Here is a 26,519-nt window from a genome sequence, read left to right on the forward strand (position 1 = left end):
TGTAAAAAATGCTCACAGCATCCCTGAGCTGTTTCATTACTTTCTGTGATATTTCCTTATGAAAATCCGCCCTGATCAAAGTGTTTCAAAGTTTACAAGGTGCATTAAAAAAATTTTTTTTCATTTATTTATTCACGAGAGACACAGAGACAGAGAGACAGAGACATAGGCAGAGGGAGAAGCAGGCTCCCTGCAGGGAGATCCATGTGGGACTCAATCCCACACCCCCAGGATCACAACTGAGCCAAAGGCGATGCTCAACCACTGAGCAACCCAGGTGCCCCTACAAGGAGCTTTTATAGGTATTAACTCATCTGCGGGGGGGGGGGGGGGGGGGGGGGTGCTGCTGTCTTGTAAATGTGGGAGCTGAAGCCAGGGAGTATCATTCCCATTTTCCAGAGACTAAAACTAGACTGAAAGTCACTTTGCAAGCATACAGGACAGTCAGGACTGAAGCAGTCTTCTGACCTACATCCAATTTCTCCCCCATCATCCAAGATGCCTCATGATGGGTGGTGGGTTCCAAAGCTGCAACGGGCCATGGTAAAGATGTTAATGCTCTGCTTTCAGACAGACTAGAAAAGGACAACTGACACAGAAAAATTTACTAAAACTATGAATGAGTCATCCACATTAAGATTTAAAAACATTAATAAATGCAGTCCTCTAATACATTAAATATATATATATATTTTAAAGTTCAAAATATAAACAGAAATCCCACTTATTTTGGAGCCTATCATATGTGGTTTGGAAAAGCTTAACTTCAAACCATAGTTTATAAAACATCTGGCCAACAAATTTTCTTGTAGAGATATGTGTTAAGTCAAAAATACAAAAGAAAATTATAAGGGACTCTGGTAAGCAGAACAGTGTGGTGAAAGCAGCATGAAAGGCAGAGTCAGAAAGACATTCCTTGGAAGCCAGAGTCTGCTATCTAACACTGCTGTGCAAGATACTGAACGTCTCTGATCTCCAATTTCCCTTGTAAAATGAGAAAAATACCATCGTCATTACCATTTAATAGATGAAATATAATCACCTGTGTGAAAAACCCACCAAATAGTAAATGCACAAATTTTTCTAGGAAATTGCTCAAGTTCAAAAACATCATGCCAAATTTGGACACTGAAGGTAATCAGGTGAGGCTGACTTGCTCTATATTTAAGCTTTTTGGTTATAAAGGCTAATTCCGGCTTCTACTCCTGACCTCACAAGCATCTCCTAGCATCCTGAATGAGCCCATCCTCGTTAAAGGGCAGATGGACAGCAGCTCAGTATGGGTATATATTTTTATAACATGGTGATCTTTGAAGAAAAGATAAATCCTTATTCGAGAGTGGCACTCTGACACCTGCAAGCATGTATTCTGATGTTTGCCCAGGAGAATGTCAAGAAAAACGCGGAAACCTTACTCTGCAATCCAGCATTCAAAACTTACCTGCTACCCTCAGCAACTCAGCAAGGCCCAGAAGCTTGGCAGACTGCTTGTAGCAGGTAGGGGATTGGCAAATACACTCCTTGATGAGGCTGATCCGATCACCGCGCAATCGCACTACAAAACAAAGACTAAAGACTTGTAACTAGGAACATCACGGAAAAGCATTGTCCATCCAAGTTTAGGTAAGAAAAACAATGAAAACTGTTAGCCTGCAGATCAAAAAGAAGTAAGATACTTCTCACAAATATATATCCAGTGTTAGGGGGGAATTACTTTTAAGAAGTTAAAATTATTGTTGCTTCTGAATAAATAAGATACTACTAGGACCTTTTGTCACCAAACTTCTGAAGCAGCAAATGCACTGGCATTCGGAAGCTAAGAAAAAAGTGTCTCCTTTTCAAATGCTATGTAAGGCCCTAGGGAAAGTTTTAAACAACTCAGTATTTGTATTTGAAAACTTCACATACTTCCTATTACACCAGTGCCCCCATTTACCTTACGTCCCCCCACCCCAAAATCCATTCCATGTTCCAAATACGCATTTTCTACCTCTACTTCATCATCCCAATCTTCAAACTGCTCACTGTTCTAATTTAGTAAACCTTTCTAAACCTTTCTCCAAACAGGTCCAATCTTCTCACTTAAGCCAGATAGATATTAGGAAAATAAAACAAGTCTGATCATACCAATTCACACTATGAGGTAATTAAGGACACTTAAAATAAAAGGAGAATTAAAAAAACTTCAGTAAAAATTATTCCACACATGCTGGGCAGAAGTGATTATTTATTTAAGGGAAAGGAGTCAACATTTAAGAAGCATGGCACTACCTGGGTGGCTGGGCCCCCATAAATATAATAGTAGCAACTCTAATGATAGCAGCTGACATAAAATGAATATGACCTATGTCCCAGGCACTATTGTCAGTGATTTACAGATATTAATCCTGCACAAGGCAGGTGCTATCATCTTCAGAGAAACAAAGTACAGAAAGGTCATCAAAAAAGTGATGGAACCAGAATTCAACCCAGCCCCTTAAATGTTTTTCAAGCCTTCATTCCTTTATCCATTCCCAAATCCATGGCTATCTCCCATATATTCTGTGTTTTCCCAAATCTTCTTATAGGGGGCAGAGGGCCCAGGGGTTGAGGAGATTAAGGAGAGAGGTGGTAGTTTTTCTTTGGAATGGGCTCTTTTAAGTTTGCATAATGATTTAATTTCAAGCTTACAGATAGCTTGGCAGAATGGTACAAAGAAGTATATACTTTTTGCCAAGAATAATCAATTATTAATAATTTGCTCCATTTACACACGCACATGTACAATCATACATGTGAGCCCTCCCTTCTCACACACATGTACACGCACAAGTACACATACAAACACACACATCTATTTTTTCTGAACTATTCAAGAATAAGTTGCATATATCCTATCCTTTTATTCCTAAATACTTCAGTGTGCATTGGGTTATTTTAAGACGGATATTTATGCACCTGCTAGTACACTAATCCTTTGCAGCCTTTACTTATAAAACATAAGATAGTAGATGTAGACTTCAGTTACTTACTTCATCATAACAGCCAACATCTACATCTAAGTCTAACTTCAGGAGACTGTATTATTGTTGCCAGTATCCACTATAATTATTTGTATCCCAAATTCTCACCTACTAACGTTAAGCTTGGCCATGTTATTTCTTGGGCAATGAAATGTAAGTGGAAGTGACATATGCCATTTCTGAACCAATGTTTCTAAAGAGTCACCATGGAATCCCACTAATGATCTTCACCCCTCCTATGAGAATGCCATCCCATGAAGTAGTACTACAGAAATGCCTGTGAGCAAGAAATCAACTTGCTATCACGTCATTGAGGCTTTAGCGATTCCTACGATAGCACAGCCTAGCAAAAATTAACTGATACAGTATATTTCAAATCAAATTTTCAATCAAAAAATTGGAGTTTCTTTCTTCAACATCTGCTACTATTTTATGAGGTTTTCTCCTTGTATGTATTTTAACAATTGTGTAGTGCCACTTCAATATTCCAGATTCAATTACTATGAGAAAGGTACTTTCTGCAGGTTTCTAATTTGATTTTCAAAACAACACCCATCATAGATCTCATCATTACTCCACATACCTGAGGTTTTCATAGATGCTTTTATATCCATATTTGATGAATTAGAGAAACTCTGGTTTTAATAACTCTAGTAAATGAATTTCCTTACTATCGCCATTCTTTTTCTAGCTCAATAAAATCAGAGTAGAAAACTGGAACTATATATAGCAACTGATCCTCATTTTCTCTAATGTTCTAAGTTTGGTTCTTTGTCTGATTCTAGCCCTAAGCAAGACATAACTACTAATATTTCAAGTACATTAAGTAAATTTGGAAAGTGGGATTCTAATAGAGTGCAGTTGCCATATTCAAATGTCTTTATTATTTGAGCCTCTGGACAATCACTGTATCAATTCTCTTTTACTGCTTATTGTAGTATATGCTAAATTATATTTCAAATGTGATTTCTCAGGTAAATTCTAGCCTTAGATATTATATTTCTATGAAGGAAAGGGGTATTTTACACCTAAAATTCCTTTTCAAATGGAACTAATAATATGGATATGCTTGCATGCATCTTTTAATAGCTGAAGACCTTTCACTTTCCTGTGGGATCTCACAAATATATATCCAGTGTTAGGGGGGAAAAAAAAAACTATAATGCACACAGACACACAATAAATGCATAAAACAGCATTTACTGACCAGCTACACACATGCCAAACGCAAACTTATCACAACCTTATTTGAAGCACAGACAGTGAATGGCATCGAAAGTATACAACAACATGCTGAAGTATAAATCTGAATTGTACAGGTAAGGAAGTCAGCGGTCACTTAGCTGATAAATGAGAACACCCGAGTTTCCTTCTCAAATCCTTTACTTTCATACAGTTTCATCTCTACTGCTTACAAATGCAGGTTTGAATTCCAGCACCACCTCTTACTGTGTGACCCTAAACAAGCTATTTAACCCCCTGAACTGTGATTTCATTATCGGAAGTTAGAAACAATAACTTCATAAGGTATTTTGGGGAATAAATGTCTATAAATATACTTAGAACATAAAAATAACTGAATATATGTTTGTTATTGCTATTACTACTGCTACTGACATATTCACAAAAATGCTTATGAAGTTTGGGATCCTCTCATGTACAAATTTTCAGTGTTTCAAGATATAACTTCCTAGTCCTTCTAGGGAATATTTTATTATCACCTCCATTTGAGGAAGGTGAAGTTCAAAAACATGAAGATGGCACAGGTCACACAGCTTACAGGGGCAGAATCAGAATTTAGATTCTATTCATCAGTGTCAGGAAGTAGGCCTTATTCCCTTCATCATTTTGGAGTCTGGAATAGGGTAAACAGCTAACTGAGTGGATTCTGAATGGAAGGAAAGCAGCATAGAAGGAGGAGCACGAGGAGAGGAAGAATGAAGCAGGTAGGAGATGCAAAATTCCACCACCAGTTAGAAACCAGAACCTCCGTGCGAAGTAACAAAAGTGACAGGTGACAACTGACTGCAGAGCTCTTGCAACGTCCCAAGCACTGTAGACATATGGCTGTAAGCTTCCCAAGTGATCCTAGAAGGTGCTCATCCACTATCCCTATTTTGTAAATGAGAAAACTTAAACAGAAAACAAGGTCAGATACCTGTCCAGTTACCCAGTGGTAAATGGCTCTAGGCTGGCTTTACCCTCGATGCTGAGACTGGCAAATGGACTTACCCAGTTACAGGAAGAGCATGAGAGACAGCCAAAACTTCCTAACTCTGCTCATGTGAATAAGAAGAATAATTTACACAAAATGCAAACACCCAAATTATGGGGAAAAGCACACACAGGCACACACACACACACACAGACACCTTGTAGGAGATTCAAACACATGAAATCAGTTTCATGTTCCTGTTATCTATTAACTCTTTAATTACAACAAAGCTAGTACCACTAGCCTTCACTTAGTAGCAACTCCTCAAGTATAAGCAAAGAAGGCTTTAAAACAAAGCAGAGTGACAAAATGAACAACATACACTATAAAAATCCCTGGACAATAACATTTAAACATCAAGTTACTTTGTCCAGTATTCCCAGTGAATACAAAAGCAGCTTAAAACTGAATTCTATCTGTGGTATAAACACAATAAACAGGATACAAAGGCAATATCCCATTCTCCACATACAGAAGATTTTCTGACATTCATTCTAATAGGAAACTCTAAATCAATATATCAAGCTGGAAAGCTGTCAAGACATGAAAGCAAATATCTTTCTTAAAACACCCTTCAGTCATGAAATTTCTCAGAAGTAACAGCAGGATAGCAGGTTTGGTTGCAGACTTTCAAGCCCATCAGATGATGTGCAAATACTGCCAGGAAAAATATTGCTAACTGAGCACCAGAGAAAATTAGAGCTCAATTTATTATTTCAAGTCAACTGAAATAATTCATTAGCATTTGGGGGACTGCAATAAGTTTTTTCGTATTACATCAATCTTTCTGGATTAAATCAGTAGCTAAAATACACACATATACACAGAGTCCAAGCTATAAGAAGTTGGCTTTATAAGAGATACAAGAAGGGCAAAAGTTTCATAGTGCTCTAGACTCCAAGTCACTAAACACTTCAACTGAAAATGTAAGTGCTTCAAGGGAGACAGTTCATGATTTAAGGCACTTGAGAATAAAATGAAAATATTTTTAGTAACTCTGATTTATCTTCATAATTTTAAAAAGCTTTGAAACATTACAGGAGCAATACAACTAAACAGAATTTTCTAGTGACTTAACAATCTCCTTAAATATACTTGTTTAGGATGCTACAGGATATGAATAATCCTGTAGAAATTATTTCCAATGATATTCAAGGTAACAAAAACAATATCTTGTGTAAGTCTAATAAATTTATCTAATAAGCAGAACTTTACTTTTTAGTAAAACTACAGTGGAAACCCACATAAAAACATGAGAATATCTCTACTGACTTATATCCCCTAAGATCCATCTCACTCAAAACCCTCAAAAACACAGGACAAAGACATCAAGGAACCTGTAACAACCTGTAACAGGATTCCATTGTCAAGAAGTACCAGGAATTTTTAAAAAAAGAAGAGACAGAGACAATTCCAGTGAAGATCTGTCAAAAACCAGAGATGGAAAGAACTTGGATATACCTCCCTTAACTCCGAATTCCAAACACTTCCATGGTTAAGAATGAAAAAAAGAGATAATGTGGGAGGCACCAAGCATACTGCTAGTAACCAAGCTACCCACTTCATTTTGGGCACCGAGGCCCAGAGTTCAAGGCAAAAGGAAGTCTACTGCCCACGTGTCAGATGAGGTTCAGGACACCAGGAGACACACACTGTCCTCACAACACAAAGTAGTAATGACAAGTGACTGCATATCAGCATGCTTATCTGAGGTGGTATTTACAGGACTTGACCATTTCAGTAGAAGAACTTGAACACTGTTAAGATATCATTAGTAATTAAACTCTAAACAAGAACTTTCTGTCATTTCCCCTTTTAAAAAAAAAATAGTATCCACTTAAAGAATATTCTGTAGTAAGTATAAAAAAATAAACTATTATCATGTACTGCTACTACAAAATCTATACAATTGAAACAAAATACAAAAATAAACTACATCAAAACTGACGGGAGATCTGAAACTCTAACCCATAACCCCCCATTTGTTTTTATCCAATAGCCTCGCTGCTGTTACTGATATATTATTCCTTTTAGTGACATAACTGAGAACTTGCAAAATAAATTTATGATAAAATGTCAGCTTTATTTTTTCTTTCAGATGTCCACTTAAGATTTCCTTTGAAAAATGGGGCAGAGGGTAGGATCTATTGCGAATGGATTAAGTGACCAAAAGTATTCTTTAGTTCCAAAAACTACAAAGGAACTATGCTAGTGATTCAATGCTAAATAGGTTAATATTAATAATGCAACACTAAATAGAAAAACTCACCTTGCAGAGGCAGGATCTTTACTCCAAATTCTTCAAGACATCCAAGGGCTTGGATAAGATCTAGTTCCTCCTGAATGGCAGCAGGTCTATCAGTTATCAGCTGTAAGCAGCACCTAGGGGAAGTAAGATCAGTTTTTTAAAAATAAGAAGTAACATATGTTTGGCTAAGTTGCCTTTCTGTATTCAACAACATGAGATCCAACACATATTTATCAAAAACCTCCTATATTCCAGGAATTCTGCTAAATGCTTTCTGTTATCTTACTTAATCCTCATAGCAAGCCTTGTGTGATAGGCAAATAGCATCACCTGCTTCCTAAGGAAGCCAAAATTGAAGCTCAGGGAGGTGAAGTGATCTTCCAGAGTCATACTGATAGTAGGGAATGGCATCACAGTATGAAGCTAAATACATTAACTCTGCCTTCAATGCTCTTTTTACTGCTGACTCCAAAGGTAATAATCATATGAGAAAGGTTTAAAAAAGGAGACAGGGTTCAGATAATTTCTAGTATTCATATAGGAAAAACAAATATCTCGTTTTGGTGACAATTTTGACTCCCAAAGGAAAAAAGGATAACCTGAGACATTGCACAGGATGTTTTTCTGATCATAAGGAAGAGTCCATTGGTCATGCAGTGCTGAGATGAAGACAGAAGAAAGTGACTTTGCTAAACTAAGAATCTGTGACACCTGTGGAATACTTTATAAACACATTTGTAAAAATTCAGACCAAGTGTACTTCAGGAATCTTTCCATTAACAAATAAACTTAACTTCCTGAAAGATGCATGTGGAGGAACACTGGGACACAAGACTAAAGAGAGGCAGAGATTGGGCCAGGAAGGGCTAACGGTGCTAAAATCAAGGCTCATCTGATAAAGATCCCTTTGCCCCAGGATACGTATGACTGAGTGATGGATGTAGGCTTACCTTGCTTGCAAGAGTGTAAAATTTAAACGAGATGAACCCTAACATATACTGCTGATTCAAGTGTAACAAGCAATGGAGCCTACGTGCAGTATCTACCAAAATTCTACTGCACTACCTTCGAACCCACGAAGTCCCATTTCTAGCAATTTGTACTGCAGATAGGCTCACACATGCCCACACATAATTAGAGATGTTCACTACCACAGCATAGTGTTTTTAAAATACAAGAGAATGTTGGGACAGCCCGGGTGGCTCAGCAGTTTAGCGCCACCTTCAGCCCAGGGCGTGATCCTGAAGATCCCGGATGGAGTCCCACGTCAGGCTCCCTCCATGGAGCCTGTTTCTCCCTCTGCCTTGTGTCTCTGCCTCTCTCTCTTTCTCTCTCTCTGTCTCTCATGAATAAACAAATAAAATCTTTTAAATAAATAAATGAATAAAATACAAGAGAATGCATTTTTATCATGAACTAAGTTCTTTAGAAAGTCAAACAATGGGATATTCTACAACCATCAAAAGAGAATGGATCAAGCCTATATGCACTCATGAAAAAACCTTCAGTATAGACTATAAGTGAAAATAATGAGATACAGAAAAGTATGTACAAGTAGTAAGCACTCATTTGTGACTTAAGAAAGAAAAGGCTGACATCTAAGAAAGTATTTTGGAAGGGTACACAGGAAAATGACTTAAAAAGATAGCTGAGGGATAAAGTTAGAGGAATGGGAATAAAAGAGTGAATTATTGTAAAACATATCCTTCTTTGTATTGTTGAATATTTTTATCTTGTGGACATATTACTTCTTCAATTAAAAAAACTAGTTCATAATAGTTTCATTGATAAGAATGTATGGGCTGTTTTCTATATTAAATATAACTGTGAACATTTAAATATATGCAGGCTCACAGGTCATCATCAGTCTGGTGTCACCTTATACACATACAATATTTTTTCCAAATTAAAGCGTGTCCTTGTGGGAGGAAAAAGGGAAATATTGGAAGTGTAGATTTTAAAATGATCTGTGAGAACACCTGCCAAAAAGATTTAGGTCAAACACAACTCCCAGTTTCAAAAGCTATTCTATTTGATATTTTCATCATCTGTAATAGAAATACAATCCCTTAGGAGGGAAGAAAAAAAAATTTACTATTTTTAACAACTCTGTCAAGTTCAATAACATGGTTTAAGAAAACATGGTTCTCTCTGTAATAAGATATCACTGGGGGAAAAAAGTTTCCTTTAAGCTTTTAGCCGCTAGTCATTCGGGAAGAAAAAATAAACCTAAATAGCTACCACCATCATTACATCAAAATAAATTCCAAACGGGCCTAAAATTTCAATGTAAAAATTTTAGGACAGGATTTAAAAGGGAATTAAAGGTCTTTCAAAGGATGACACACAAGACAGGAATTATAAAAAAAAAAATAACAATTAAAATCTTTAGATTTTGAATAGCAATTTGAAAGATAAATCCTACATATAAAAACTTTTGACAATGTGGTTTAAACATGTGAGAGAGGCAAAGGGCATATGTCCTTTTACGCACAAAAAGCTCCTAAGAATCAATAGTAAAAAGGGGCACCTGGGTGGCTCAATCAAGAAACCGATTCTTGGGATCCCTGGGTGGCGCAGCGGTTTAGCGCCTGCCTTTGGCCCAGGGCGCGATCCTGGAGACCCAGGATCGAATCCCACGTCGGGCTCCCGGTGCATGGAGTCTGCTTTTCCCTCTGCCTGTGTCTCTGCCTCTCTCTCTCTCTCTCTCTCTCTCTCTGTGTGTGTGTGTGACTATCATAAATAAATAAAAATTAAAAAAAAAAAAAAGAAACCGATTCTTGGTTTCAGCTCAGGCATGAGCTTGGGGTCCTGGGGTTGAGTCTGGCTCTGTGCTCAGCTGGAAGTCTGCTTAAGATTCTCTAGCCCCCTGTCCCTCCCCCCACACCTGCACTCAATGTTCTCTCTCTCTCTCTCTCAAATAAATAAATCTTAAAAAAAAAAAAAAAGAATCAACAGTTAAAAGACCAACCTTAAACTTCCAGGACAACAGGCCAAAAGAGGAACTGAATTCACAGTCCATAAATTTCCACCTGGAAGGGACCTCAAGAGTTTTATCATCTCATCAGGTCCCTCATCCTTAAATAGAGCACGAGTCATGTAAAACACACAGCCGTTGCCTCAGTGTGCTAAAAATTTCCAGAACTTGAATCTGCAGACTAGCTCATGAACCTTTTCTAACAGAAGCAATGTATAATCTTACAGATAATCATCAAGAAAGACTGGGAAGGCATGCTGAGAAAAAGGGTCACCAGAAAGTTGATGAATATTCATAACGTCATTATCTTTCTGTATTCTAACGATAAATAACTGTGCCCCACACAGTGCAGTCAATTCGTACTTGTGTCAATATATTTTGTAAAGGAAAGAATAAAACCTACAATGGAGTCTGTGTATTCGGACTTGTTCCCTCCCTCTCAGGGAAGAATACAGAATTCCTCTACCTGGCCAGATCCATGCAGCTATCCGTGAGGTTGGTGGAAGAATTAAAGTACTCTCTGCTTGCAGCCAAAACCAAGTCGATACTTCTTTCATAACTGACCCTGTACTGGGTTTTCCCTTTATGGGCTCCACTAGCTGGTGGATTTATTGAACAAGCGCTGCAGTGCATCATCTGCCCAGCTAAGTGGATATTTTCAAGGCGGCTGGAACACAAAAGGCTTTCTGTAAATATCTGGGAAAAAGAAGAAATTTTAATTAGTTAAAGAGGCCAGATTCAGTTTTCAACAAAATGAGGACTCTGATATCCAAATGAAATAAATTAAAAATACATCCATCCTATCGGTGGCAGTTATACAACACTGTAAATGCGCTAAATGACAATGAAGTACACTTCAAGTGGTTAATTTAGGTATGTGAATTTCATCTCAATAAAAGAGATTCATCTATTAGAATGAAGAAATAATTTAATGGAACTAATATGAAGCATAATATAGGTGATCCTTGAACAACAGGGGATTTAGAGGTGAACTACCCTGGAGTCAAAAATCCCCATATAACTTTTGACTCCCCCAAAACTTAACTACCAATAGCCTACCATTGACCAGGAGCCTCACTGATATTATGGACAGCAATTAACACATTATTTTGTATTTACTGTATTCTATAACTGTATTCCCACAATAAGATAAGCTGGAGAAAATATTAAAATCATAAGGAACAGAAAATACATTTTAGTACTGTACTTATCAAACAAACAAACCCACATATAAGTAGACTTCTGTGGTCTGAACACATGTTGTTCAAGGGTCAACTGTATCTTAAAGATTTACAATGAAGTCTGAGTAAGATCTCTGAAATTCACATTCATTAAAAACAGGATTCTTTAGACATACTGTCCCATACTCAATAGGTCCCACTCTGCTTAAACGATTTATAACAAGCAGTTCAATTTTTTAAAAGAAAATCTTTGAATATGACAGATATAATTTATAAATGCTTCAAGCATCTAAATTCAGTCTCACAAGCTAAATAGCCAAGCTATAAAAGTAATGTTGATTTTTATATTTTTCCAATCTGCAGACTAAAAACTATTTAAATAAAACAAGAAAAAGCCACTGATGGAAGGTATTCATGAAAATATCACTGTATTCTACTAGGCAAATAATAGCATCAATTAACATAAAATTTATTGTGTAATTGATATTATTTATTACTTAGTCCAGATAAGTCCTAAAGAGATCTCTTTAAATCTATACTAATAATGTCAATATATAATTAGTATAAAAACTTCCCAAGAATGTTCTCCCGTATTAGGCCCCAGCTGGATGAGGATAACACAGAAATAGAAATAAGAGATGGAAAAAAAGCAGATTTCATGGAGATTCAAGAGTTTTCTTACAATTAAGACTACCCAATTTTCATAGGATCCCCTTATTTTCACTTGTTTCTACGTTTCTGGGAAAGGCAGTATTTTTAGACAGGGCTTTATTAAAATGACAAGGACAAAATTACTAACATCTACAAGGGATGTGCTACAAAATACCTATTGTAACAAAAAGCAAATTACTAATGAGCAAGCCTGATCATTTATATCTGACAGGTGAAAAGAGCTTACTCCAAGTGATCCAAATGACTTAGATATAACAGTTTCTCTATTCCTTTGGTTTATTCAAGTAAGCCATAAAGGATTAATGTCCAGTTGAAAAATACAACTCACCCTAAAACTTAAGGTTTTGCTAAAATGAATACAGATTTCTGCTCTACATTCTATAACTAAATCTTTAACTTTTTCAAAATTGTATCACTGAGCTTTCAAATTATTTTACAAGATAGCAACCCTGAATAGCCAAAAGTCAGTAAGACAATATAGTATAACTAAAAAGGTAAATATTTAAATTGTAAGTTTGCCAAATCCCTATTACCTTCCTCTATAGCCATTTCAAGCTATTATGTTTTCAAATGTTTTCTCAAAGGAGAGAGGCCAATAGCCAGAAATTAAAATATCAAAGCCTAATAAAAAGGTGTTAAATAAAACAAAATATTTAATATGTCAAGTTATTATGAGCTAGTTTGAGTATAATATATTTATTGCCAATTTTCCAATCAGAATCAGAAACAGAAAAAGAGCAAACTAATGCCATTCCAGCTTAAAAAGACTACTGCAGACATATAAATGGTGGTTAGGGTTTTGGAGCCCATGTGAATATAGATTTTTCTCCTGGAATTGGAATTCAAGTTGTACTTCAGATACAAAAGGGGAAGCTACTGGCAGTTGTATGTACACGGCGTCAGACTATAATCATCAATGTAAACTTCACACTCATTCAAGCATTTAAAAACCTGAAGTTCAAATATAAAACCAATTCTCAACAGTCTGTATTAGCACTCTTTTGTTAAAATTACCTTGAATAAAAATACCAACCAATTTCACAAAATAGAGACCTGTTTTTATAACTCATTTTATCAACAGGTCACACTTGGCAATGTCAGAGCAGAGCAACACAAGAAAGAGTCTATACAATTTCATGTTTGGCCTATTGACAGAAAAACTCAAAATGGAAACCTACTTTTAAATTATATCTCATTAAAAATGTGTCAGCTGGATCATTTTTCCACATGAACTAGGAGTAATTTGGTGATTAGGCACATACCTTCCCCAAGTAATAATTCAACCCCCCTGGGTTACATTCCTAAGTCAATTAGCAGCCATTTCTGAAGTATCCTTTGTGTTCTGGATGTTACAATATACACTGGGGGAGAGGAGGCTGAACATGAATATGATAATGTCTACCTAGGGGCTCATGACCAAAAGGCAAAAACCACACATGGAAACCAGTTACTGCATTTAAAAGAAAGACTATAATAGAGACACATTACATGAAAGGACAAAGGCAGACATCCTGGAGGGCATAATTAGTGAAGTGAGTCCTGAAAATTATCAGCAATTTGTAGATAAAGGAAAGAGGCAGATATCCAGGCACAGAGAACAATGCCGGTGGAGTCAGAACCAGGAAGCAGCCTGGTGCCAGGAGAGCCAGGGCCTAGTTGATGGAAGCAGTAGAGCGTGGGGAACGCGGTGTCCCAGTACATGAGAGTAGCACGGGGAAGAGCAGACAGGGAAGCTCGATCTGCTGGGCCTCTTTATGCCATGCTAAGAAGCATGGCCACTTTCTGATGCTAGCATGGAACAAGCATCAATTTCCAGAAAGGGAGTGTCATGAAAGGACTGCTCTGAATCAGTGTAAATTAGAAACAGGGAAGTAGAGAGACAGGTTCAGAGGAATTGCAACTTAGCTGAGATAGGACAGATTTGAAAGACCTTCTCTCCCAGCTACATCAATCAAACAGGCGTTAGTGACAACCAAGACTACAGAAGTGAGAGGAGGCAAGGCTGAGTCCGTTTCCTGGCTGAGATCACCTTGCCAATGACCACTGTTGCAGTGAACAAAGATTGTGGGCGGTGGGGGGAGAGGGTAAGATGCGCTAGGGTTCAACTTATAAAGCACTACTCAATTCATGGCTATGACTCGATCATACTACAGAGAAACTTATGGTCACCACATCTGTGTCCAGGAAACATACTGTAACAACCAAACTTTCCAAATTAAAAGGACTTCCATGTGTTCCATGTATCAAGTTACCTCATAGCAAGCATCAGAATCCAGGCAGGTGTAAACATTCTGCTGCATAGTTAACATGTCCTGCAGCAACATTCTCCAATGAGACTCACTGACAGGAGGCTGCCTGCAGGCCAGGATGGGGGAGAAAAAGAAAAAGAAAAATATTCATGAAATCTCTCAATTGGCCAAAAGTAAAAAAAAAAAAAAAAAAAAAAAAAAAATTGGCGTCACCATTCTATATACCACACAGCTCCCAAATGATCAATAGGAATGATCTCATGTGAATTTCCTTCAATCAGAGGAAAAGTGGCTCTACATCAATGCTAGAGATGCTGCCCAAGCCACCTCGGTTGTAGGCTGCCTAGACACAGAACTAGAACAGTATAAAGTGATAACAGCAAAGGTAAGCAAGCTGTGAGTTTTTTTTTTTTTTAAATTTTTATTTATTTATGATAGTCACACAGAGAGAGAGAGAGAGAGAAAGAGGCAGAGACACAGGCAGAGGGAGAAGCAGGCTCCATGCACCGGGAGCCCGACGTGGGATTCGATCCCGGGTTTCCAGGATCGTGCCCTGGGCCAAAGGCAGGCGCTAAACCGCTGCGCCACCCAGGGATCCCCAAGCTGTGAGTTTCTAAGATAAAATAAAGCACAGTAAGATACAGCAGCTGTGATATAGCAGAAAAAGTACTCAGAAGACAGGAGAATTGGTTTCGGATCCATCTTTATCACATTACAATACCTCACAGGGAATCTTCTTAACTTCAGCTACACGTGTAGACCTAGAAGGCAACCAGAGGCTACCCCTGGTATCAGTTGAGAGGCTGGGGACCTTGGCTCACCAACAGGGCAGCACTAATGGCTACTCCCACTGGCAGTCCTCACATTAGTCCACTGACACGAGCTCCACAGGAGTCATGTTCATCCCAGGTGACAGCCCAGGTGCCAGAAAACAAAGTCTTATAGGGTAGTGGCAGGAGCCGCCCTATCTAACTCAGTAAGAAGTCTCATGCCCCACAAGCACCATTAACTGTTTTAACAATTCCAAAGGACAGTTCTCATAGCATGACGGGGACCACACTCAGGGGCTTTTTTTATGCTTTAGGCTTTCCTATCAGGTTTTCCAATTCATTTCCAGTTCCACCAGGTCAGAAGCAATTTACCAACCAGGGATCAGGTTTACACAACCAATGAGGCATACGCAGTCTTGTTGATCAAATACCACTTTATGTTGGTATCCAGGGTTACAGAGTTAGAGAAAATTAATGGTTCAGATTCTCCTGCAGCAGAAGAGGTTTTATTAACAAATTCACTAACAGTCACTTATTAGCTGCATGATCATGAACACTTAATGTTCCTGAATTTCAGTTTCCTCACTTAAAGCCCATCTTGGAGAGTGATAAGAAATGGAAAAGATTAATTCTGATAAAACACAGGCATTGAAGCAAGATGTTCCTAAGTATAAATGTAAGCTCAATTACCTATACGGCTCTGAATATGTCTCTTAATTTCTCTGAGCTACAGATTCCACACTGTAAGGATTAAGTAAAACTAGAATGTATGCAAAGACATTCCCCCTCATTTTTCTGGTATAAAATAGTATTCAATAAATGTTAATGAACGAATCTAAAAGTTACAAACACATCTCTTTGGTTTCTATAGTTACACACATGATTACTAATATTGTGTAGCAGGAGAGAGAAGGTGCTATAATTCTGCCTCCCCCAAAAGTTCACCTTTGTTGAATATATATGAATTTGGCATCATTATTCATGTTTACTTGCTAGTCCTGACATGATACATAATCCTGAATCTCATTGTTGAAAAGGGCATATTTTATTTTGTTTCGTGTTTGTCAAAAACCACCTGGATGTTTCTTTCCGATGTACTTTCTCCATTTTTATGCATTAAAAACAGGGCAAATAGACTATTTACACATAATAAAGTCCCTTGGCAAAAGCATGTATTTGAGATCAATCCTATGAAATTTCTGGTCTTCAGGAACTTTTTCACCTAAAATTTTTAATAAGCAGATGCTCATTTTCTTATACTATTTTATATTTATTACACAAAATGAATAATTATTTCTATCCTATATGCAATAAAGCATAAGAGAATACATTTTTCCCCCAGCCTACAAACAGAAAAAACAAACTGACATATCTGCATGTCTTCCAGGATAATCCCTGAAATGTGTCCATTAGTTAGACTGTGGTATGTGAACTCTTTGGGTGAACTTCAAAGAACTGGAGGGTTCTTTCAGATTTGGCTTGCAGGTAAATAAGTTGCAAAATGTTTGATGAATTGAGTGTCCATCTTGCACCAGCTGGATAATATCAAACCTAGGCATTGTCTAGCTGAATTCAAATTCTCATAGCCCAGCTGTTCTTCTGGAAGCCATCAACACTGGGGACAGATGGTATTAATGTTTTCTCACACATGGCTAGCCGTAAGTACAGGTTCTAATTAAAATAAATTATAAGACATTATTTACAATGGCCTTTTCAGAATACATTCAGTAAATATGAACCAAGAGTAGAACTGGAGGGCACTATACCAGAGAATTGCAAATTAACAGAGAGATCCCTAAATATAAACCTGAGGTATTAGTTACAGCCTTGGAATAGAGGTCTATTTTCTAAGGAGAAACAGTATTACACTCAAGATGGTAAGACTTGATTTGTGCAGATTCAATGAAATTTGCTACCATTTAGAATATGCATAAGAATATTCCATAGATGTTGAAGGCCAAACCATGGTAGCATAGATGAAATAATTATGATTCGCTTCAAATTAAGTAGTTTGGAAAAGAGGCCATATTCTCTTACATATTCAGAGTAGAACACAATGAGTAGAGATTAACTTCAAAGACTTCAGAAGTATTTGAAAAACTCAAGGAAAAGACAGGAAGTAATCTAGATGCAACAGCAAAGTTTTCTCGAAGAGTAGGTTCTGGAGTAGAATCAGCATGATTAGAAATATTGACCATTTGTTTCTAGTTGTTAAAAAAAGAAATTAAGACCTGAGTTGCCAAAATCTTTTAAATTATTCACTTAATAATTATTGAGAGAGGGCCATTGATATATATGGTCCCATATTAGATGTATGAGAACTATAATACTTGCCCCGGAGAAGCTTATGATCTTGAAAGGAACATAAGGCACATAAACCAATAACTACAGTAATCCATTGAAAAAGACAGATAGGGAGAGACAGGTACAAAATGCCAGGGGATTTCTTAGGAAGGAAAGCTCTTTGAGCAAGCCACTACTGGTTGCATTCCATAAACAGTTTACTACTATTAACTGAGCTCAGGATTCCTGGAGCCAACTAGTTGGTACATGTTTAGCTCTCGTAGGGCTTGGGAAGAGGTAGAGCTGTCTCTATTTGCAGATGACAATGATACTGTATACAGAAAATCCTACGGAATATCCAAAAAGAACAAAAACAAAAAAGAACCTACTGGAACTAATATGGGAGTCCAGCAAGGTTGAAAGACACAAGTTTAACATATACCAAAATCAAAAAAATATACGTCAATATATATGAACATTTCTTTTTTTTTATATCAACATTTCTAAACAAGAGGAACAATCCAAAAATTAAATTAAGAAAATAATTCTATTTACAACAATAAAAAAATGTTGAGAATATAGTATACAAATATTCATAGATTTATCTATAAAAAACAAACCTCAAAACAACTCAAAAGTCCATGAACCAGTGAATAGGTCAACAAAGTGTGATAAATCCAAAATGGAATACTATTCAGTAAAAAGAATGGAATAATTATTGATCCAGGATGCAACATGGACGAATAACAAACTAAGTATGCTGAGTGGGAAAAGCCAAACAAACAAGAAGCATATACTAGATGATTCCATTTAGATAAAATTATAGGAAATACAAAGTAATATACAGGAACAGAAAATAGATCAGTAGTAGTCTGGGGAGAGGTTGAGGGGTGATGAGGAGAAGCAAAGGGGAGAAGAATATAAAGAGGCAAGAAGAAGCTTTTAAGAGTGACGTATTTATTTATCTCCAGTGCAAGATGGTTTCATGAGTATCTACATATATCAAAACTTATCAACTGCTACACTTTAAACACGTGTAATTTAGTGTTGGTCAATTATAACTCAATGAAGTAAAAGAAAAAAAAAGCAGTATTTATTTTTAACCATATACAAATATCAATTAATTTTATTCATTACTTACTTGCGACCAGTATGCCTGGTCAACCTAACCATCAGCTTGCGTGCCTCTTCTGAGCTAGACTGAGTGTTCTTAACAAACGAAACTGGTTTCTCAAGTCCATGTTTCTCCAAAAGCTCCGACACACTAAAAGTGAAAGATGAATTTTTTTTAAAGTCTTGCTACCAAATTAAAAAAGTCTAAGAGTCTTAAATATACAAGTAGCACTTAGGTGTTTAGTACTAAAAACAAAAAGCGTGTAGAATGATGCAATTTTACACACTGCATTATTCTCAACAACAACAAAGCTAACAATTATATATCTGATCTTATTTCCTGTACTTTTATTACAATGTACTTGGAATCAGTAACCCATTTCTTAAAAAGTATGACATATCTTTAACTAAAAGTATTTTTTTTATTATTTTCCTGTACTCTAAAAGCATCAAATCAGTAAAATAAGCCAAATCTATCATTTCAATGCTCAGCTTTAATTCTGAACAATCCTACAGAGTAATTTGTTATATGTAAGGCTGTTAGAAAGGCAATAAACAGGGGTGCCTGGGTGGCTCAATGATTGTCTGTCTTTGGCTCAGGGCATGATCCTGGGTCTGGAGATCAAGTCCCACATCAAGCTCCCTGCAAGGAGCCTACTTCTCTCTCTGCCTATATCTCTATCTCTCGTGAATAAGTAAATACAATCTTAAAAAAAAAAAAAAAGGCATAAACAATTTTAGAATTGGAACCACATAAAAATCACAAGGTGCAATCTCTCTCTAGAATCTGATCTATAAAAACACAAACTATGAAACAAATGTTATCTCCTATGAATCTTCTTGAGATATCCCATTCACTAATTATCAGCATCATAAATATATGATGGTTGGCCTCACCAAACCTCACATTTATGAATTAACTATATTTATAGAATGTGACTGGCTAGAATTCATTAGCTCTTCATAAAGACAGGTTTCATGGGTCATGTCACCTGACATCCCATGTATGCTAAAGCATTTTTCAACAATCAGCAGCTATGAGGTGGAACAAGAATAAAAAGTTCTTATTTTAAAAGGTCAGGAAAAAAAATAAGTCAGTAACTTAAAATAAACAGCGGAAGACATGGGTACCATCCAGAAACCAACAGGGTATAACTGTTTCCTTGAGGTAGTAAGAGCACAATCTGACATCAGGATCACTCATGGTTATATCTGGGAACATACTGTGCTTATTTCACTGAATCTTTTTGAGATCACTCTTCCCAGTTTCATTAGGGGGAAAAAAAGGTAATCATGCAAATTTGTAAGGAATGAATCTATACTGACTTAAGCCACTAAGCTTTATTCAAATTATGTTCAACTTTCTAGAGACCTTGAGAAAAGGAGAGACATAGCCAAACTAAAATAAGCAAAGCTTGAAAAGAAAGAGCTTGATTAAGCGTTTTTCAAGAAAAAAAAAATGCAGAACTTTCAGAACACAAAGTAACAAGCAGCAAGCCAGGTAGTTAAAATGGAGGAAACAGAAGTCCTAAGGAAACTGAGCAATTAATTCTTCATTCAACTCACATACAGACGTGGCACAAAGACATGGTTTCCTTAAAGACAACTTGAAATATGTTTATACTCAAGTTCATTAAATTGAATGAATAAAACTAACTAGTAGACTGAAAATCAGTATACTTTACTATTCATATCACCACCATAAAGTGATGGTATTACCTATAATTCTATAATTATATGTTGGAAAAAAAATCTTATCCCTAAAATTTCTTTTTTAATACAGATATTTAAAAATCACTAAAGCATCTTCATATATTCATAAAAATACTCGTAAACAACATGTGACTTCCTAAATAGCATATAAGAAATTTCAGGCTCCAAGGTAGAAAGTTTAGTGCTTCATTCTGATGTGAAGAATATTATTACCAAGTCAGTTGAAGGCTCTCGTGCAGTTTGCTCTAATCCAGATATTCAATCAAATGTAATAAAAAATGGAAGTCAGGAGTTTAATAAATATTGTTTGCTGGCAGATACAATAATTGCTGCAGGAACTAACATTTCTTGTGTACCTACTGTGTAGGAGGCACTTTCAACGCTTAATCTAATGTTAATTCCATTATCTCATTAGTTAGAATCCATAAATAAGAAAATCCGGGGTTCAAAGATCACACAGTTTGTAAATGGCAATGCCTACATTTGAACACAGATCCCCCAGTCTTCAAAATCCAGGCTCTTATTACTTTACCACAGGCTAGCAGTATGCTTATATTAAGAAAACTCACTCCTAAGGGAGTCAAATAAATAGGAAGTCAAACTGGAAACAACCACCAGACATATGGAAAGTTATTTCTTGGACAGACCTCCTCCATCAGCACAGAGTCAAGAGACTATCATTTTTCTCACCTGAGAATTTGTTCCAGTTGGTCTACCATGTCATGAAGAGCTGTTGTTACCTCTGTTTTATGACTAAAAGATTAAGAGAAAAAAAAAATTAAGGTTTAGTACTACACCTTTGTATGTAAAATACAATACTCAATTACGTGAAAAAAAAAAGAAATGTTTCCCTTATAGTTAATGTACAACTATCTTAGACTGCCAGGCAAAATTTTAGTCTTATTTCCTGAATGCATTCAGCATCTTTCATGACTCAAGAGATTAAGATAAAAAATACTGGACTAGAAGAATATTCTCTATCACTGATTAGTGTGATATGGCCAACTATTTCTTGAAGAACTTTTAGTTCGATTCTGCTAAAAGGCAACAAAGCATTAGAAATCAATTTTAAGTCTTTTTTTTTTTTTTAATAAGCGTTAAAGGGTAAAATCACCATTTGGTTCTATTCTTTTAACCAGTAAAACAGAGTAGGAAGGATAGCCTTGCATATTGGTTTTTTTCCTAGGCCTGTCTATATCCCTTCCACCCTCTATGAAGTTTCCATTAGGATTCTATATATAGGACTTCTTCCTTGTCCTCATTCCGTCTGCATCTACTCCAATATTAAGGAACCCAAAGAAGCACAGCCATTATCTAGATAATCCCTAGAAGGTAGAGGAGATAAAAAAGCAAGCCCCTTCTGATGAAGCATGTGGACAGGCAACTAGGAGAAACATTATCGTGGCAAAGGATCATATACTAATGAAAATGTGGCCAGTAGAGTAGATTTATTAAGGCACAACACATGTACAAGTGAATGTAGGGATCTGTCACAAAGCTGAGATGCTACTTAAAAGTATCCTTCAATCCTACATAACTACTAACATGGAGGGAATGCTCCTAACCGAGAACCACAGTACCTGACACTCGCTGGTGCTTTCCAGCCAACAATGCAAATGAATTCCAGCAAGATCTCAGAGTCTATTATTAGTAAGATGACCAAATAAGAATCTCCATCTGGATTTAGAAAATTAAAAACGCCCTAACTTGAACAAAAAAACCACTCATTATTTTTAAAATTATCAATCTTTCCTGGTCTAACTCTATTTGACAATTATTCATGCAATTTACAAAGATCATACTATCTTTTTAAACCAGGTTTTAGGCCTTGAACTGGAGTGTTAAGTTTGGGTATGTTACATTTAAACTCCTTCAAAAGGTCCCTTGTCACAGCTATCTTCTATTAACATACTATAGTACTGTTTTAATTATGTTTTGTGGCTCTACAATAAACATTTGTCACTGATTTTCAAGAATACAAGATATTTTTCTTTGTGAACTGACATCCATAAACATAATAACTAAAGTTTTTTCTCAGTCACATGGAATATGCTTACCTACATAAGATGCACAAAAAATAATTAGGTTAAGTAAGTGTTCATTTCCTAAATAGTGAAAAAAACATAACAGTTTACCATTGGTAAATGACCATGTAACCACTAAAAATGAACTAATCACAGGCAGAATAAAATTGATGACCCTGGCATGAAGAGAACCACAGGAAAAATATTTTTAAGTCCAAATTTTAATACTAGCCTATTAAAATTATAAGTTATTTAGAAAATTATAATGTGAAATATAACCATTAGGAAATAAATGGAAAACAAGAATGTATCAATCCAGTTTTTGTAGTTAACAAAAAAAAAAAAAATCTGTTAGATCAAAAATCATTTATCTGAAGCCAAGAAAAAGAGACATTTCTTAGCCTACACACTCTTCAAAAACACACTAATTCTGTAATTATAATGTCTACATTAAAAAATGTTCTTTTAATATCATCATTCCATTGATACTTCATGGTAGGCAAATTACTATTTAAAAATTGACAGATCAGCTCTAGTTGATATTTATGCTTATATTATCTTACTGAAAAACAAAGTCTAATACATTTATTTCCAAAAATTACACATATTACTCGGGAGTCAATGAGCTTGACTAGGTGGTTCAAGTACAACAAAGAAGGCACAAAGCTGAAAGACAGTCCATCAAGTTTCCTAGTGAGGTCATTTAAGGAAGAAACTCCCTACCACTTCTGCTCTCTAACACAGATATTAAGAGAAGCCTCTGAATCTCTTGTCACCCCCCAGGAAGAACAATTTTCCTACTAACACCCTGATAACCACTGAGTTCAGGTTTCTAAATGATGGGTAATGACATTTTGCTACAAAATCGGTTCATATAATGCCTTTTGCTGCCTAGTGACAGTCATGGCTCTCAGAGAGACCAACAGTTCACAGAGGCACACCTGCTGTTCCTGCTCTTTACAAAGGACATGAGATAGCCTATGGTCATATCTGTATAGGTCCGAGTAATAGACACATGCTGAGGCACTCTGTGATTTACCTTGCCTTATATGAAGATTTCTTAAACCTAGACTGAGGAGGAGAAGTACATATTAAGCATTACTGCGGTCTCCATTTAGCCTTACCACTGACAAATCTAACTGCTTGGATTCCTTCTTGGTAGTCAGTACTGAGACTTGCTGGTGAGGTGATGAATAATAAGGATCTACAAATTACCCAACATTTCTATAACATAATACAATTCTAAGATTATCCTACACAAAAAAATCAAAACTGAAACAAGAGAACAAGCTAGATGCTCACATACATGACAACTTCCCAAGCACTCCTATAATGTAAAGGCTTTAACCTGTTAGATGGCTTCCAATCAGCTTTTTTTTTAATGTCTTAGATATAAATTAGTGATCGGGAATCACTCAACACGGAAGAAAGTCCCTAGAAGTAAAGGCAGAGATACAAACAAACAGGATATGAAAAATGAGAGGCCATGGTGAGAAAGTGGTGGTGCAGGGAGGACAGGTAGGTGTGCATCTCTGAAACAACTGGGATACTATCTTTTATTTAAAGTTCCTGGGATTTAAATAAGAAAGCCAAAATAAATTTTAAAATTTGAAAGATGGATGAAAGATAAAACTGAAGAAACTCCAGATCTTTTTTTTTTTTTTTTAAGATTTTATTCATTTATTCATGAGAGACAGAGAGAGAGTGAGAGGCAGAGACACAGGCAGAGGGAGAAGCAAGCTCCATGCAGGGAGCCTGACGTGGGACTCGATTCTGGGCCTGCAGGATCAGGCCCTGGACTGAAGGTGGCACTAAACCGGCTGAGCCACCTGGGCTGCCCACTCTCAGATCACTAAGCAAAAGGTCAAAAAGTGGGAAAAAGGATAAAAAGGGCAGTTAAGTAAAGAAAAAAGTATTTTTTTAAATGGAGGAAGATAAAGGAAGGGAGTACAAATTATATTACCAAGGAAACTTATCAAGAAAGAATATAAGAAAATTTCCCAAAGATCTGCAGGACAGGAGTTTCCAAATTGGAATAGACTATCTAAATGAACAACACAACAAATTTAGACTCACAATAAAACACATCCTTATGATAGTTCAGGACATTAGAGGTGAGGAGAAGGTACTAGAATATCTGAAAAGGAAGAAAGGACATATACAAAGTAGTGGTTTACAACGGTGTAAGGACAACTCGACAACCCTGGGAGGGGAGGAATAGGGAAAGGTGATCATAAACCTACAACTGCACACACAGCCACACTTTCTATCAAGGTCAAGGGGGCAGTTCTGGTATCCTTCTGACATGGGACAGTCTTATAATAAAAATACCTCTATGTAATCTTTGATAGAAAGCTATTAAGATTGTGTTCCTTCAGAATGATAGAATAAGTGAACGAAGGAGAAGAGATTCCAGAAAGGTGATACATAACATGAGAGAGCAGAAAACCAAAGGATGGCCATTATGCAGAATACAGGACAATTAACCCACATTGAAGCAAGAAAAAGGAATTCCAAGAAGGATGTTCCAAAACAAAGAGAGAGAAGGATAATGGGAAAAGGGAACGAACTGAGATTTGTCTCAGATTTGACCACAGAAAATAGTTTTCTATTGAAAAAGTCTTTCAAGAAGAGAGGAGATAAATGGAAACAAAACAAAAAAAGAAAAGGAAATTCAAAAAAAAAGAAAAAAAGAAAAAACAAAACGTTGAATAAAAGGGAAATATAATCATACCCAGCTCTACAGAACCAATATTTACATAACTGGATGAAAATACTACCTTAACCACACTGAAAAAACAGTAGAAGTAGGTATGCGGGGAGGTAGAGTTCCATAAAAGGAAGTCAACAATCCTAAAACTGCAGTTACAACAGGAGCTGTTTTCAAGAAGGCAGGCAAAGACCAGAAGAAAAACATGTTCTATGCAAGTATTTCCTGTGAGAAGACAGGTATTCGAGCATAGGGAAGGTGGGGCGGCAAAGAGTTGTTCATCAATTACATTACTTTATAGTTACAATATAGGAGAGGATTATGTATCTTTGGATCCTTTGATTTTATTATTTTATGTTTTTTATCTAAGTAATCTCTACATCCCACATGGGGCTCAAACTCACAACCCTGAGATTAAGAGTCACATGCTCCCCTGACTGAGCCAGACAGGTACCCCCAGACTCCTTGATTTCAGATCAGCACCTCCCCAGCTCCAACATGTTTTCCTCCATGACATGGACTTTTCAAAGTGAGAAGGCCAGGTGACCTATAGAGTGTCTCCCACTCTGCATTTGTTTCCTTCATGATGTTATTTAACTTGTTCCCCTATACCCTGCATTTGCTGTAAAACTGAAGTTCAGCCCAAAAGACTGATTGGACTAAGAGTGAACAACTTTACTTCATACTGTATCTCAGCAGGAAGCATGTGACACCAGGCTGACTGTGATACCACACTTGGTAGCTTGAATAAAGGTGATAGCAGTTAGACTTCTACTTGAGAAAGCCAAATTTCCCCTCTGAAATGACCAAAAAAAAAAAAAAAAAAAAAAGTTGCTGAGGAAATACTTTGGTACCATGCAAATATCCTTTACCCATCAACCTTCCACCCACCTGATTGCAGTACCATTAGTGACTGCATGAAATAATTATTTCACAATGGAGTACAAAATTGGTAATTTCTATCATTCATTTCACAAAATACATAAATTTCCTTAGAAGAGAGAGAGGGAGCAGCATTAGTCAAACCACCCAAGACTTATTAGAAACAACCTAAGTGTCCATTAACAGATGAATCATGAAAATGTGCTAATTATATATACACAGTGGAATACAATTCAGCCATAAAAAAAGAAGGAAATCCTGCCATTTATGATAACATGGACAGACCTCGAGGGCATTATACTAAATGAAACAAGTCAAAGAAAGACAAATACTGTATGATGATCTCACTTACATATATGTGCAATCTTCAAAAAACAAAAAACAACAATAAACTCATAGGAAAAGATGAGATTTGTGGTTAATCTGGGGTGGGAGTGGGAGACATGGGAACCGTATAAAGGTGGTCAAAAGGTATAAACT

The 26,519-nt window shown here is 36.5% G+C and overlaps 1 protein-coding gene across 3 annotated transcripts in view; it reads right to left on the reverse strand.

The window, feature by feature from the left end:
- NBAS (NBAS subunit of NRZ tethering complex) overlaps window positions 1-26,519 on the reverse strand; it is a 318,587-nt gene that overhangs the window by 151,792 nt on the left and 140,276 nt on the right. For all 3 annotated transcript variants that reach the window (XM_025454622.3, XM_025454623.3, XM_049096130.1), the window contains exons 27-32: window positions 21,114-21,176; window positions 18,739-18,861; window positions 14,548-14,650; window positions 10,909-11,138; window positions 7,487-7,599; window positions 1,442-1,555 (exon numbers count right to left, since the gene is read on the reverse strand). In XM_025454622.3, the coding sequence (XP_025310407.1) occupies window positions 1,442-1,555; window positions 7,487-7,599; window positions 10,909-11,138; window positions 14,548-14,650; window positions 18,739-18,861; window positions 21,114-21,176 (746 nt within the window). The remainder of the gene's footprint in view (window positions 1-1,441; window positions 1,556-7,486; window positions 7,600-10,908; window positions 11,139-14,547; window positions 14,651-18,738; window positions 18,862-21,113; window positions 21,177-26,519) is intronic.

The sequence above is a fragment of the Canis lupus genome, chromosome 17 (assembly GCF_003254725.2).
Source record: "Canis lupus dingo isolate Sandy chromosome 17, ASM325472v2, whole genome shotgun sequence".
Taxonomy (NCBI): Eukaryota; Metazoa; Chordata; class Mammalia; order Carnivora; family Canidae; genus Canis; species Canis lupus.